Below are 13,287 nucleotides of genomic sequence, written 5' to 3' on the forward strand. Positions count from 1 at the left end.
AATACAAAATTAACACGTTTGTGTTTTAATAGGAACTCCATTATTTAACATATTACAAACTAAAATAGGGTAGAGTTGAGTACACAAAGACGATCAGACTCGAGTATAATATAATGTAACATAATTTATAATTATGCCATTCTAAATTTAGTATTTTAATAAATATATTCCATATCAATAATATTTTACAGAATAAATGTGTATGTTGTGGCAAATATGATGTATTTTTCATATATTTAATTACTCAAAGGCACTGTGGACAAGAATGGAATCATTTGTTTGTGTGTTTCATCAGCCGATGAACAAGCCCTGTTCATCAAGCCAGCTGCTGTGCTGCCAGGTTACACCCCTTTCATTTTGCTGTTGACAAACTTGGTCTTCTTGGCCAGCATGATGGTGTCCAGGTGCAGGTTGCGATGGAGGATGGCCGAGCCGCAGGTGAGCGCGCCGGCCAGTGCGCCCGCAAAGCCGCACACGAACACATCCTGACCTACGACACATAAATTGACGTGCGAATGCAGAAACTGAATGCTGATTGGACGATGTGATGGCTGAAGGTTTTTGTTTGGTGTGACATTTTTCTCAGTGTAAAATATGTGCTTTATGGTTAAGTAAAAGTTGGGAAACGCTGGATTGGACGATGTAGCTACCTGTCAAATAGAGGTTCTTGAATGGCGTCTGGGGCCTCAAGTTGGCGCTGACCTCCGGGGTGAAGCGCTCAGTACTGTGGTCTGCCCCGTAGATCTCGCCTTTGGGGGCGCCGATGTAGTGCACGTTTGTAATGGGCGTGCCTGCGTCAATGTATTCCACCTGCACCCGAGTGGGAAAATGTAATTCATCCATCCATTTTCTATAGTGCTTGTCCTCATCGGGGACAAGCTGGAGTCAATCCCACATGACCGGTCACCCTGGATTTGTCGCCAACCAACATCAGGGTGATGTAACATACGCGCAGCTAACACCAATGCTAACATTACCTTGTCCCTGGTGATTTGGGGGAACATATCCAGCACCACCTGCAGTGCTGTCTCAGTGAACGCCTGCTTTAACTCCTTGTAGTCGGATCCTCGGTTGGTCACCTTGTCATCCTTCCACTCCTCGAACCAGTCGTAATTGGCAAAGCTGACCAAACTCAATGTGGACTTGCCTACAGCGTAGGACCGAAAACTGTAAATCACTGTCCTAAGTTGTACGGAGCACACAAATGAGCCACAATGCTGCATCACCAGATCTAAAGTCTAGTACCTGGTGACCTCTCCTCCCACGTAGGATCCTTAGCAGATGGGGAGGCGACAAACAGAAGGGGAATGCTTTTACACGACTCCTCCCTGTCACCATCCTTGTACTTTGTCACCCTCGGGGGAAAAAAACGGCAAACAAGCAAGAATGAGACCTCTCATGCAGTGTCCTTGCAATTTAAAAGTAGGGGATGCACTGACAGACTCGTATCTGTGCCTCCCTATTTAAAACGATTCCCAGGTGTAATTGATACGGCGCAACACTCAACTTACAGTTCGTCGAAATTGTTCTCCGCAAAGATCCAGTAGTTGTCAGCTTTGAGGCCCAGTTCCTCCTTGGTGCCATCGAGTCCGACAAAGATGCTGAGGCCACCTGCCCCGTGCTTCATCATGCTCAACTGCCTCTGTATTGCTACCAAAAAAAAAAAAAAAAAAAAAATCAATGCCAAAACATGCTTTTTAATGGCCAAATCTCAAGTGGTGATGTAAAGGAATCATGTGTAACAATTGTACCTCACAATAAATAATAGCCTAAGAAAGATATGGATAGCATAAACGTGGCCCTGCCAGGATTCGAGTCATGTTGGCACTAGCATCAATGATAGACAGATTAGACAAATAGATAGATAGATAGATAGATAGATAGATAGATATCTAGATCATTTTGCTTTGTCATCAATAACAATATGCCAAGGTTTCATTTTCCGTCAATATTTTTAACGGCTTAGACACACAACGTAAAGTGGGCCCCCATTCTCCTTTTTTTCTTCCTTTTCTCTGGATGTGGCACTCAGTGGAAAATGTATCCACATCCTCAAGCATGATTGATCGCTGTTTTTTTTTTTTTTTTTAAATTACCCGGCGTGGTCTGGAGCTCTTTGGGCAGAAGCTTCTGGTAGGTGTTGAAGATACCCGCGTTGGAGATGACCATGGGAGCATGGATATGCACCTCCTCCTCGCCCTTCTTAACACTCACACCTGGTGGAGCCATACCGGATAATACTGAAACCAAACAAGAAGTGGCCGCGGTGCAATTTTGACATGGAGAGTCGACTCACCACACGCTTCCCGTGCGTCGTTGAACAGAATGCGGTTTACCGGAGCTCGCACCAGGACGGCGCCTCCTGCCTTCTCGATGATGGGGATCATGTGGTAAGCAATCTCACTGGAGCCGCCCTTCGGGTACCAGGCCCCGTTTATGTAGTGATTGACCAGCAGGCTGTGCATGGCAAAGCTGGCATCTTTCGGCATATTACCTGGACGGGGATGGAGAAAGTCAAGCACGCAGGCAGGAGACTTCTTGAGTTGTGTTAGTGATAGCATCAAGGCTAACATTAGCATTGGGACTATTGTATGAAAGAAAACAGTGTCTCTGTTGTTTCCGCGACAACCCTGGCTAAGCTACTTTAATGGTTTATCAGAATTATGGACCAGCTCGGACATCCTTGTGTAAGCGCTAGCATCGATGCTAATTTTACCACTTCGAGTAGTGTACATAAGTAACTAAGACAACCAGATTACCAACTCTGGCTGACTACCATACTGGCGGACAAGCCAGGGCACCTCTAGGTTGTGTCACCACTATGTCATCGCTAACATTATTGTTCAGAGATGTGCAACTAAGGTAACCAATGCAGTGGAGGGCTGTGAACAAAACAAGCGGCCTACCGTAGGTGCCAAAGATGTAAGAGAAGACCGCCCTGAGGTCCTTGTTCTCCGTCAGCCCGTTGACGACTTCGGTCAGGCTGCGGGGCGCCATTTCGTAGAAGGCCGACAGATATTTGCTCACACCGCTGCGGACAAGCAACTCAGCCAAGAAGGCTGGCAGGTGCTTGAGCATGGCCATCAACCAAATGCCTCGGCCCGTTTTCTACAGGTACAACAAAGTGACGTGTTCATTCAATGGTGGACAAGCCTGGCCAGTTGTGGGAGTCAGCCGAAAGTAAGTCTGAGGTCTTAACGTTCTTGTGTTAACTCATTCAGTACCAGCCAATTCTGGACCAAGTCTGAAAAGACGTTTAAAAACGTCTTTGGGGGTGAATGAGTTAAGTGAGGGCAAAGTTAAGGCTTTTTCACACTGCACTTGTGTATGTGCCGCTGCCGAAATGCCGTGTCACATCGCGTGGCTGCTCGTAAGCGGGTCATTTTTAGCCACAGAGCCATGACGGCCAACACACGGCAGAACGTGATGACAACAGACGGCGCAGCAAATGGGAGCGATATGAAAGTGGTAGAAATATGTGTTTTGATTTCAGTATTAAGATAAAAATGCTTGCTTAAAATAAAATACAGCAAACACATGTACTCATTATAAGCGAGCTTGGTGCTTTAACTACTTTTATCTAAACCAGTTAAGTAACTGGATAGGTTTGCTTAGACATTTGATATTCAGGCGTGGCCTCAGTTGAAGGAAGGTGCTGGAGTATTGCATTCTTGTCATCTTGCGTATTGCTGCAGTCCACGTTTTATCTCGCCTGGAGCCTGTTGGACCTCCATTCGTGTTTCTAGAGGTGCTTTATGGTTTGGACTTTGCATTACAAGTCATAAACAATTTTATGTTTTTTTTTCTTTTTCAGCCTATTTTGACAAAGTAAGGAAGAAAAATCGTGGATAAGGTTTTCAAACCAGGGACTATAAAGAAAAAATATAAAATATCATCAGTCAACTAAATACTCAAAGTACAAAGTACAACGACAAAAATTGATTTCAAATTGTCAAGTGATGTCCACCCGACAGACTTTTCTCACCTTGACCAGTCGCATGTACTCGTCGATGGCTGCCTCCTCGCCCGGGAAGCACTTCTTCAACTCCTCAGGGAAGCGTGTGCGCCCGCTGTAGATGGGATAGTGGCGGCGGTTTTCTGGTGGCCCAATCACGACATGGTCAAACGGGTTGTCCAGGGGCTCCCACTGTAGCTGCCCGTTGGTCAGCTGGTCCAGCATGCAGCGGAATGGCTTGTGGTCCAGCAGGTCCCCGATGTAGTGGATTCCTATGGTACACAAACGCTTCATGGATCCATTCCAGTGTTTTTACAAAAATTCAACAATCGCAAATGTTCTCCTTACCGACATCAAACTCAAAACCCTTCTCGGTGAACGTGTGGCAGCATCCGCCGGCCCGGTCATGCTGTTCTAGAACCAGGACTTTCTTTCCCACCTTTGCCAGCAGCACAGCCAGGCCGAGCCCACCGATCCCGCTGCCGATGACGACCGCATCCAAATTGTCCGGAACTTTACTGGCCAGGAAGCCTGGACACAACAACAATGTTGATAATGTAATCAATGCGCCAACTATACATGTATAAATAAATACTATCATTATAAGTATTGGTTTGGAGCAGCAGGATGTTATAGCTTATCAGTATTGCAGTGGCAGTACAAATTCAAGGCTATTCAAAAATTTTGCAATGAAATATTCATATATATCCCAATAATCCTATAATTTAAAAAATTAATATAATTTGTCTTTTAAAGTAGCTATACCGAAGAGATAAATGAATAAAACAATTACCAAAACACACTAATTATAATAAGATGATGTTGAGCACAAAAGTGCGGATGACATCAGTTTCAGGAATGCTGTCACCGTCGTGGAATGCAAACAGACACGTCTTCATTGGGAGCCTTTTTTAAATTGCATTCGGGGGGAAATTAATAGTGAACGAATCTTTTAAAGGGAGTCTTTTAAATAAATAGATTCTAATGATAATAATAATACATTTTATTTATAAGCGACTTTCAAAACACTCAAGGACACCTTACAATCAAATGATCTAGGACACTTATCAAGAACCGTCGTGCCCATTACTCATCCTGTGCATCTGCGGGGCTCTGTCTCAGCCCCCACGCCCCCAATAAAAACAAATACACAAAAAATACAAATGACACCCCTATGACAAACGTCTAAGTGTGAATAAACAAAATCCGATTTAAATGGCGGCTTTTTTCCTCACTTGTTCACGTACCTAGTTTAAGTCACACGAACCGTGGAATGCGCAAACTAATTCGGTGACACGTTCCTCGTGTGACCAAAGGTTATGTAACGACCTTATAGATACAGAACGACAGCCCGGCTCACCTTGTTTCAACACCTTATTCTTCTCTTTGCGGTTATAGAGCATCGGCTTCAGGGGTTCCCGCGTGTCCGTCTGAAAGGGATTGGGTCCCGGAGAAGCGAAGACATATTTAAAAAAGACAACAAGCAAGGTGACGGTAACAATCGCCACAGTGAGCCACATTGCTGCTTTACTTCTGCCTTCTCTGGCTTGCCAAACTGTGCTGAGAAGCGGGGAGGCACCGCCCACCAAAAAAATACTAGCTGATTCTTTGAGCGAATCACAGCCCATTTCCGTATTACATCACCCACCAATCAGCATCGCGCAGGAAATTCCGTAGTTTTGAGAACGAGAGTGAAGCGAGACACAAACTAAGTGTGCGCGTGGTGTGTGTGTGTGTGTATATATATATATATATATATTTTCCCCAGTGCACCTTTGAGACATTTTAGAGCTTGTTTTGCTATGCTATGCATACTACGTTTCATAGCAATACAAGCCACAATACATGATGTAATAACAAACACAAGTATCTTTCTGACAAGAATGGGAAGGTAGGGAAAAAAAACAAACAAGATCATTTCTTGGTAGATTTTATTTTTTGCTTCAAAAATGACACCCACAGCTTCAGTTGCTGCAGTCCATTTTCGTTCAGTGATTGCAAAACCCCCAAAACGGTTTTATTTTTTGTTGTTTTTTTAAACACATCCCCGTTGTCGCGCTTTCAGCACAGCTGTTTGAATTTCAAGACCGTGCATTTTCCACACTTCCAAGCTTCTCTTTTGATTTTGGAAACGGCGCGTTTGCAGTCACTATCTTACTACCTAGTAGGAAAATTAAACGCTTCAGCAAATATGAGGTTGTATTAGGGAGCTTTAACAGCAGGTTTATTGATAACAAAGGTGTCAAAAGTCTGGTGCACACAATCACAGCGTGGCGTATCAGGGAAACCCCTTTTTGACCTTGTACGCGGTGGTTCAGCTTTGTTTTCTTCTACAATGACACCTGGATATGGAAATTAGAGCTAATCAAGCGGGAATGAGAAAAAAAGCCCTTGCTATTATCTTATGTTAGCTTATTACCACAATATCATGACCCTCTCCATTTAAAAAAAAAATCTTCCATTTTAAATTTACCTCAAATTTTACTTGGGAGGGTAAAAAAACAACAAAAAAGCACTCCAAACATAAAACAGTTGTGGTGCGCATTAGGTCGGGCACAAATTAGCAATTGTGTTGCCGAAACTTACGTGTTTTTATTTTTATGGTTGGTGGAATGCAGTTGCCCTTGTAGACTGTGTGTGTGTGTGTGTTTGTGTCGGTACAATCACCATCTGATGTCAAATATTGGCTTTGATGTAACTGCGACAGCTTTAAGGTTCGTGTGAAATGGGGGTGTAGGCTCCCCCCTTGGCTGGCAGAAATAGTGCAGCTCAAAAAAGTTCAAAAAGGACCAAAAAAAAAGTAAAAATGGGTGGTATGTTTCCTCTCTTGAAAGAGTCTTCATGCCCATCAGTCAGGTGATGCGTGCGATGGTGCGGTCGCTGTAATCTTGTTGTAACACCTCACGCCATCAGGGTTCGGCGGGGTGTGTATTGTTGCATCACTGCAGGACCAGGCCAACCTGAGAAGAAATGGGACACCATTTGGGAAATCTGCTTAGCCATGAGACACTATTTGGGGGAAGACAGACAGAAACAGGTTAAATGCGTCAACTTTTGGGGAAAATAATTTGGCCACCACTTTGGAGACTAAAATGAAAACTGATGACCATCATTACATGATTTGATTTATTTTGCCTGCCCAATCTTGCTCAAATCTTGCTCCATGTCTCCATAACGCATCCTTTTATTTTGAACTGTACATGACACATTAACATTTAAACTGCCAACAAGCAAAATGTTCCCGACAACTTTTGTTCTACTTTCCACGACATCAAAATGACTGCAATTTCCCATTAACAGACACTAAAAGGTACCTTTTCCGAGCCCATACTGGGACACTTCCAATTGTAAAGATAATACTGTAGATTGCCATCGCCGATGCCGAACTTGAGCTTCTCCAGGAAAGTCTTGTTTTCCATGAGGTCCAGTGCGTTGAAGACGTCAAAACCTTTCTGCGTGACAAAACCAGAAAAACTGTACATTCGGCTGACTTGGGCGGGAAAGGGACGACATATGTACGACGTCTCGTTACATATTACGCACCGATTTGGCCAGGATGAGGGCGTCGGACATGAGGTCCAGCAGGGGGGTGGTGGTGTGAACGTTGTAGAAGGAGTAGGCAGCTTTCAGTGTGCGATGCACCGGGTGATTCATGATGGTGGATGGCAGTGTGTAGAAACTCAGAAAGTCCGTCACTTTGCCCTCGTTCTGCCGGGGGAAAGGATCAATTACGCACACGTCAATACTTATGCTCATCTTTCACAATAGCCGACTTCTGTGTCCTTTCCATTCACCTCCACCAAGTACGTGTCAATGATATTGTCACGGGGCAGCAACCAGTGGGACACCTCCTCCTGGTTCATGACGGGCACCAGGTTGAACTGGCTAAGGTACTCTCGCAGAAGGCGGCACACGGCCGGCACGTCCTTCTTGGTCATCGGCCGCAGACCCGACGTCTTGGGGGCCTGCGGAAGGAACGAGGGAGTCCACGTTGGGTACAAGAGCTCAAGGTGTGCAAGTAATAAAAGAGGCCGGTGAGTGTATAGTCAGGAAAACGGACCTCGGGCAAGCGGTACAGCTTCATGGTGCGCTGCATTGTCATATTCCTACTCAGGTGGGAGAACTTCACCTCGATCAGTTTGCGAACGTTCAAAGAGCGATGCCAGTACCTGCAACAACAACAAGTCCATGTGATGTGATTGTGCCATTGCTTCGATCACAGCCTTCATTGCCTGGTGAGGACCCCCACCTGCACGTGCCAACGGGTTTGGGCAGGACCACCCCGGCCGTGTAGACCGCCTGGAAGATTCCCTGCAGGTTGACCCGTCTGGTGATCTCCCGGATCAGGACCGGGGCTACTCGCTTGGCTCGGAGCTTCTTGTGGACACAGAGGAAGTTGATCTCCACCATTTTCTTTTCACTAAAATAAAAACATCAACACACAGATGTCTCCTTGCTTTATTCTTGGGCCATTATACGGCTGCGTACCTGTCATAGATGTGGATGGTGGCGGGGATGGCGCTGATGAAGCCCACCAGCTTCTGGTTGGAGTTCACCCTCACCCCGCAGTGCCATTGAGGCAGCCAGCCGGGGGGCCGCAGAGCCCTGTGGAAGGGACAAAATAGTGCCGCTGATTTCTATAAAACTCACCGAGTAGATGAGAAACAAGTACGGAGGACCATCAAAAAGTATAAAAAACACTCACCAAAGCAGGAAATCGGGCGAGTAGTCAAACCGGAACAAGTTGTCATCATCTTCCACATAGTTCTCATTGAGCAGGGTATAGAGCTCTTTGAGCTGATTTGATTAAAAACAAACAAACGTTTTTTTTAAATAATAAGAACGATAAATTAGTCACAGATTTTTCACTATTTGGAGCAGGGTTCGGTCCCTATCCTCCATGAATAGCAATGGTTCCCTGTAAACTGAAGAAATGCCTGCTAGCAGCCATTAATACACCTTACTATGCATATATCCACAGTAATCATTGTAAAATGGTACCCCCTTGACTTTTTACTTTGCGTTTAATTCGGTCTGGAGGGGGTTGGGGTGGTACCAAATTAATGAATAAAATCCTTTATGGCTGAGGTCTTACCACAGCAGGGTTGCCCAGGTCGAGGGTGTCCCAACAGAAGCCTTGGGGGAGGCTGTAGGGCTCTTCACGGATGTGGTCCTTGTCAGGCTCGATGGAGCCGTGTGATGTCACAGTCTCGCCTGGAGTCAAAACACAAGAATGTGGTTCAATGTGCATGTAAGGTGACCGAAGAGTCTGGCTAGCATGTGCTGTTGGGGGTGGTGGTGGTGGTAATACCCAGCTTGGGCACAGGCTGCGTGTCCCAGAACTGATAGCTCCTGCGGCTGGCCTCCTCCATGGTTTTGGCAGGACCTTGGCCCACTGAGAAGAGCTCGATGGCCTTCTGGATTTCCTGTAGCTTGTCGGCGGGCAGCGAATTCACCTGCGGGGACAGAAGACACTGTGAGGATCTGATGAAAGGAAATGTTTGGATCTCTGAATCGAGGTCCCACAAGATAACATAGATGACATTCGTTTGTGTAGGGGTACATTCACAACGTGTTGTAAAAGTGTTTTAAAATAAGTTTTAATGTGAACACAAGGAGTATTTTCAGACATTAATTTATATTCCAAATGCTATTTTATTTGTGCCATGATTATAATGAATTTCCTATACTTTTAAATGCAATTTTTTATGCAAAAAACATGCTTAAAAAGTGTGTTTCGATAATTTCAAAATGCGTTTAAAAACACATGGGGGGGGGGAGTATTTCAAGGCTTAAACTGTGATTCTCATTGTGGTAGCAAAATAATTAGTGCCCCTGAATCACAGCTCATCCATCTGTGCAGAATGTAGCGGTGGCTGAGAATCATATTAAATCTATATGAAAAAAAACCCGTCTGTCTCATTAGAGGCAAGTATTGTTATCGGTCGTACTTGGTGTGAAAACTGAAACAATGACAAGCTGACAGTTGTCATCAAAACAAAGGCAGTTGAGAGCAAAAAAATAAATAAAAAACAGCATGGAAAGTAAACCATGAGGCGACATAGTTAGATTAAAATGCCAAATTGTAACTGGTTCATGCCTTAGCAAGGTGGTCTTGAGAGGCTTCTGTGGGCACGCCACTCTTTTTCTTCTTCTTTTGCTTCCTCCTCTTCTTCTTGGTACCACTGTCGTCACCCAAACCCCTGTAGCACAAACACAAAATAATACAAATAAACAAAAAAGTATAGCAATTTAAGATGGGGAGGGGGGGCATAGTACATAAAATTATAATTTTATGCAGGGTGTTTATAAAGTCACTATGTTATAAAGTTACATTTTATTACCAAACATGTTTCATGCTTGGCATTTGCGGCTTGGTCGATTTGCTGATTTTTGGTGGGGGAACCAATCCTCGCAATTCAATGAAAACTCACCCAACACTTTCTGTTTTTGGGGGGCTTTCCTAAGACTGAAAAACAAATTAACAACCCTACTTTTATTTTATTCATTTAAAAATACCTCAGGCAAAATTTACCTGTTCTTAAATGTACAAACAACAATATTTTCAAAATTAGTCATTTAAAAGAATTGATGAATTTAGCATCTTATAAATGCTAACAATTAACTTATTAAGTTCAGGTCAAAGAACTGGCCTTCAAGACTATATTTATTTTTTTTTATTAATAATTTTCCCAAGTGTGGGACAAATAAACAAATGAAGGTTAACTTATCTTATATTCATTACCTATAGTTATCTTCACCTTAGGTCCAGTTTAAATCACATAAAGCTCCTGCACCCACTCATCCCTCTTCTTGTGTCTGCATCCTTACACAGGATAATCTCATTATTGTCCCAGGGTGACAGCACACAGATGGCACATCGCATGACCTTTGGAGCCAAGGGGTGACCGACCATGTATATGTACATTTATGGACATACAAAGGGGTGTGAATGAGGGGTCCAGGACAATGCACGACACACAAAACAATATGTATGGGCTGTTCCATCGGCTTCCACACAGCCACAAGTGTTCTTTGTGCTCCAACCAGCTTGAAAACAAATTTTTCCCCACTCCAAACCATCCACATACTGTACAGCAGGGGTGGGCCATTAATTTTGCAAAGGGGCCAGATGAAAAAATGTAATGCTTGTCGTGGGAGCCAACTCTCTAAAAATACAAATGACTAATTACTAATAGCCATTTTGTTTTGTTTTGTATCCCGTGACACGGACATTCATTTATTCTCTGAGCCATCTTTTGTAGGCTATCACCCTGCTTTCTCCGGTGGCAACTCCGCAAGACGCATCGCCTCGCCTCAACTGAAAACTTTCGTCACGCTGTTGTTCTTAGCCAAGCTGGCAGGCTATCGGTCATTGACCAACGCTAGGGACTCATTCGCTGGCATGGCAACCTAGAAGAAGCATGGCATTTTGGCGGCATCTTATGGCAATACAGACATAAAACAATTGCGGAATAGGCAAAAATAGGTGGATTTTTTTTTCCCCAAACATTATGAGCTACAGAGAAATGTACACATTGATGAGTTTGTGATTTGCAAATTGGCGAGGATTCACATTTTCACTGCAATGTCATGAGTTGAAATTGAAATGAATGTGCTTTGGGATCAGAGTAATTTAAACCATAATTTACTGTTGGTGAGTTTTTGCAATTCAGTTAGTTTTGGTCCCAAACCCAGCGAAAAGGTTTGCTCCATAACTCAAATGCAATGGTAATTAAAAGGAAGCCGTTGACAAGGGCGCCTTTGTTTTCATCTTTGCAAAACGAAACGTTACAACACCATACTTATTTAACACACACACACATATACATATATATAAATTCCTGTTTTTATTCGACTCCTTCGAAATAGCAAGATATCCTCTCTCCTCACAGACAAAAGCAGGGGTAGGGTACTCTGGCTTCTCAAGAGCCATATCCTGCCTGTTTTCGATCTCTCTCTACTTCAGCACACCTGATTCAATTGATCAGCTCACCAGCAAGCTCTGTAGAACTCTGAAACGATCATGATCGGTTGAATTATGTGTGTTGGGAGGAAAGAAAGCTCTAAAACAGGCAGGATATGGCTCTCGAGTAACTGGAGGTTCCCTCCCTACCCTTGGACAAAAGGGTTTGACAGCTAGCTCAGCTCGAGAAGCTAATTGGCACAACGTACAACAGTGCAGCAGCGAGCTCCATTAGTTGATGAGACGCACACAGTCATGAATCTAAATTAGAAGATGTCAGGCGAACCAAAGATATGTTGTTGTTCTGTAGGATGTAGAAGGTGCGAAATATTAATCGTGTCGTTTATTAGCTTTGTTTTAGTTAAACCAACTAACGCCTTGCTAGCCGCGGCGAAACCCCGCCTACTTTTAAACCGCTGCGGACCAATCATATCAGAGAATATTCAGACGAACTGTCTCCCCAGCCAAAGGAGTGAAAGTAGGCGGGACATCCTTCACAGTGCCTAGCTCTAGCATTAGAAGCTAATTAGCAAAATGTCAAGCGGGGATCAGCGAAGACTCGTTTGTGGTTTAAGAAAAAAAACAATTCAGAGTGAGCTCTAAACGTGACAACCACGCCAAAGTTATGTTACTGTTGTGTCAGAGAATAATGTGTGAATATTAAACTCATTAGCTTTGTATTAAAGAATACTTTGGACTCGCCATCTCCCCTACAACTCCTTGCTAATGAGTTGACATGAAACACCGCCCACTTAGCCGCTCCTGACCAATCGAATCACAGACGACCCATGCAAACATACTCCCCAGCCAATAATTTGAAGGCAAAAGGGCGGGACATCGGCCACTACCCCCCCCCCCCCCCCCCCCCCCCGACAAGCTCGCCGTGGCCAGCGTGCGCTCGCCTTAAACTTTGTCTTATTAATCCCATGACTATTTTTTCACAACGTCGCGAGCTCCGGCGAGCGGTCTCACCCATCGTCAAAATGGTGTTCCTCATTTTCACAGTCGCTGCAGTGTCCATGGTCCTCTACGTCTTCTTTCCCCGGCAGCGGTGCTGTCTCATTCTCATCCGCCATTTTCGACCAGGAAGTGAGATGAGAGCGTGTGTCTGCGAGGTCTTTAAACGTCCCTTGCTGTGATTGGTCCGTCACCGTTTACGTCAACAAACCTTGCCCTTGTCGGTGACTGTCTTCTTGTAAAATTGCGTTTTGAGCTTCTATCTTTTTATATATTTATTCAAAGTGGTACACTTGAGGGATCATAATCAGTATGATATTTTTTGGGGTGGTGAGCACGGTATTAAAATTATTTTTTGTATGGTGAAAAGTGGATGCAATGCTACCTCATTCTTATGTTCGGTTTTGTG

General features: G+C 44.2%; 2 protein-coding genes across 2 annotated transcripts; both read right to left on the reverse strand.

Annotated features, from left to right (window-relative positions):
• Nucleotides 1–9: 9 nt before the first annotated feature.
• Nucleotides 10–5,506, reverse strand: retsat.2 (retinol saturase, tandem duplicate 2). Its single transcript, XM_086133448.1, has 11 exons — nucleotides 5,316–5,506; nucleotides 4,304–4,486; nucleotides 3,986–4,227; nucleotides 2,907–3,108; nucleotides 2,297–2,494; nucleotides 2,097–2,216; nucleotides 1,512–1,650; nucleotides 1,246–1,355; nucleotides 978–1,147; nucleotides 651–810; nucleotides 10–490 (listed from the first exon to the last, which is right to left on the reverse strand). Exons 1-11 carry the CDS (start codon nucleotides 5,473–5,475, stop codon nucleotides 342–344), a joined length of 1,833 nt encoding a protein of 610 aa, XP_085989574.1. The 5' UTR covers nucleotides 5,476–5,506; the 3' UTR covers nucleotides 10–341.
• A 363-nt stretch (nucleotides 5,507–5,869) lies between these two features.
• On the reverse strand, nucleotides 5,870–13,035 carry LOC147192690 (glycylpeptide N-tetradecanoyltransferase 1-like). Its single transcript, XM_086133796.1, has 12 exons — nucleotides 12,894–13,035; nucleotides 10,056–10,158; nucleotides 9,267–9,411; nucleotides 9,051–9,169; nucleotides 8,661–8,752; nucleotides 8,444–8,560; nucleotides 8,205–8,375; nucleotides 8,016–8,124; nucleotides 7,750–7,920; nucleotides 7,499–7,663; nucleotides 7,270–7,407; nucleotides 5,870–6,915 (listed from the first exon to the last, which is right to left on the reverse strand). Exons 1-12 carry the CDS (start codon nucleotides 12,995–12,997, stop codon nucleotides 6,895–6,897), a joined length of 1,455 nt encoding a protein of 484 aa, XP_085989922.1. The 5' UTR covers nucleotides 12,998–13,035; the 3' UTR covers nucleotides 5,870–6,894.
• Between the last annotated feature and the right edge of the window lie 252 nt (nucleotides 13,036–13,287).

This window comes from Hippocampus guttulatus, chromosome 16 (genome assembly GCF_054856545.1).
Source record: "Hippocampus guttulatus isolate MCC_2025c chromosome 16, RoL_Hgut_1.0, whole genome shotgun sequence".
NCBI lineage: Eukaryota > Metazoa > Chordata > Actinopteri > Syngnathiformes > Syngnathidae > Hippocampus > Hippocampus guttulatus.

What these genes read in the sequence shown, in the direction of transcription:
- LOC147192690 (XM_086133796.1), bottom strand. Translation starts at nt 12,997, where the DNA reads ATGGCGGATGAGAATGAGACAGCACCGCTGCCGGGGAAAGAAGACGTA. An exon ending in CTCAAGACCACCTTGCTAAG is followed by an intron (nt 9,412 to 10,055) that starts GCATGAACCAGT and finishes CTGTCCCCGCAG; the next exon opens with GTGAATTCGCTGCCCGCCGA. An exon ending in TCGCCCGATTTCCTGCTTTG is followed by an intron (nt 8,561 to 8,660) that starts GTGAGTGTTTTT and finishes TCCCTTCCACAG; the next exon opens with GGCTCTGCGGCCCCCCGGCT.
- retsat.2 (XM_086133448.1), bottom strand. Translation starts at nt 5,475, where the DNA reads ATGTGGCTCACTGTGGCGATTGTTACCGTCACCTTGCTTGTTGTCTTT. An exon ending in GGGTTTTGAGTTTGATGTCG is followed by an intron (nt 4,228 to 4,303) that starts GTAAGGAGAACA and finishes TGTGTACCATAG; the next exon opens with GAATCCACTACATCGGGGAC. An exon ending in GTGGGAGGAGAGGTCACCAG is followed by an intron (nt 1,148 to 1,245) that starts GTACTAGACTTT and finishes CCTACGCTGTAG; the next exon opens with GCAAGTCCACATTGAGTTTG.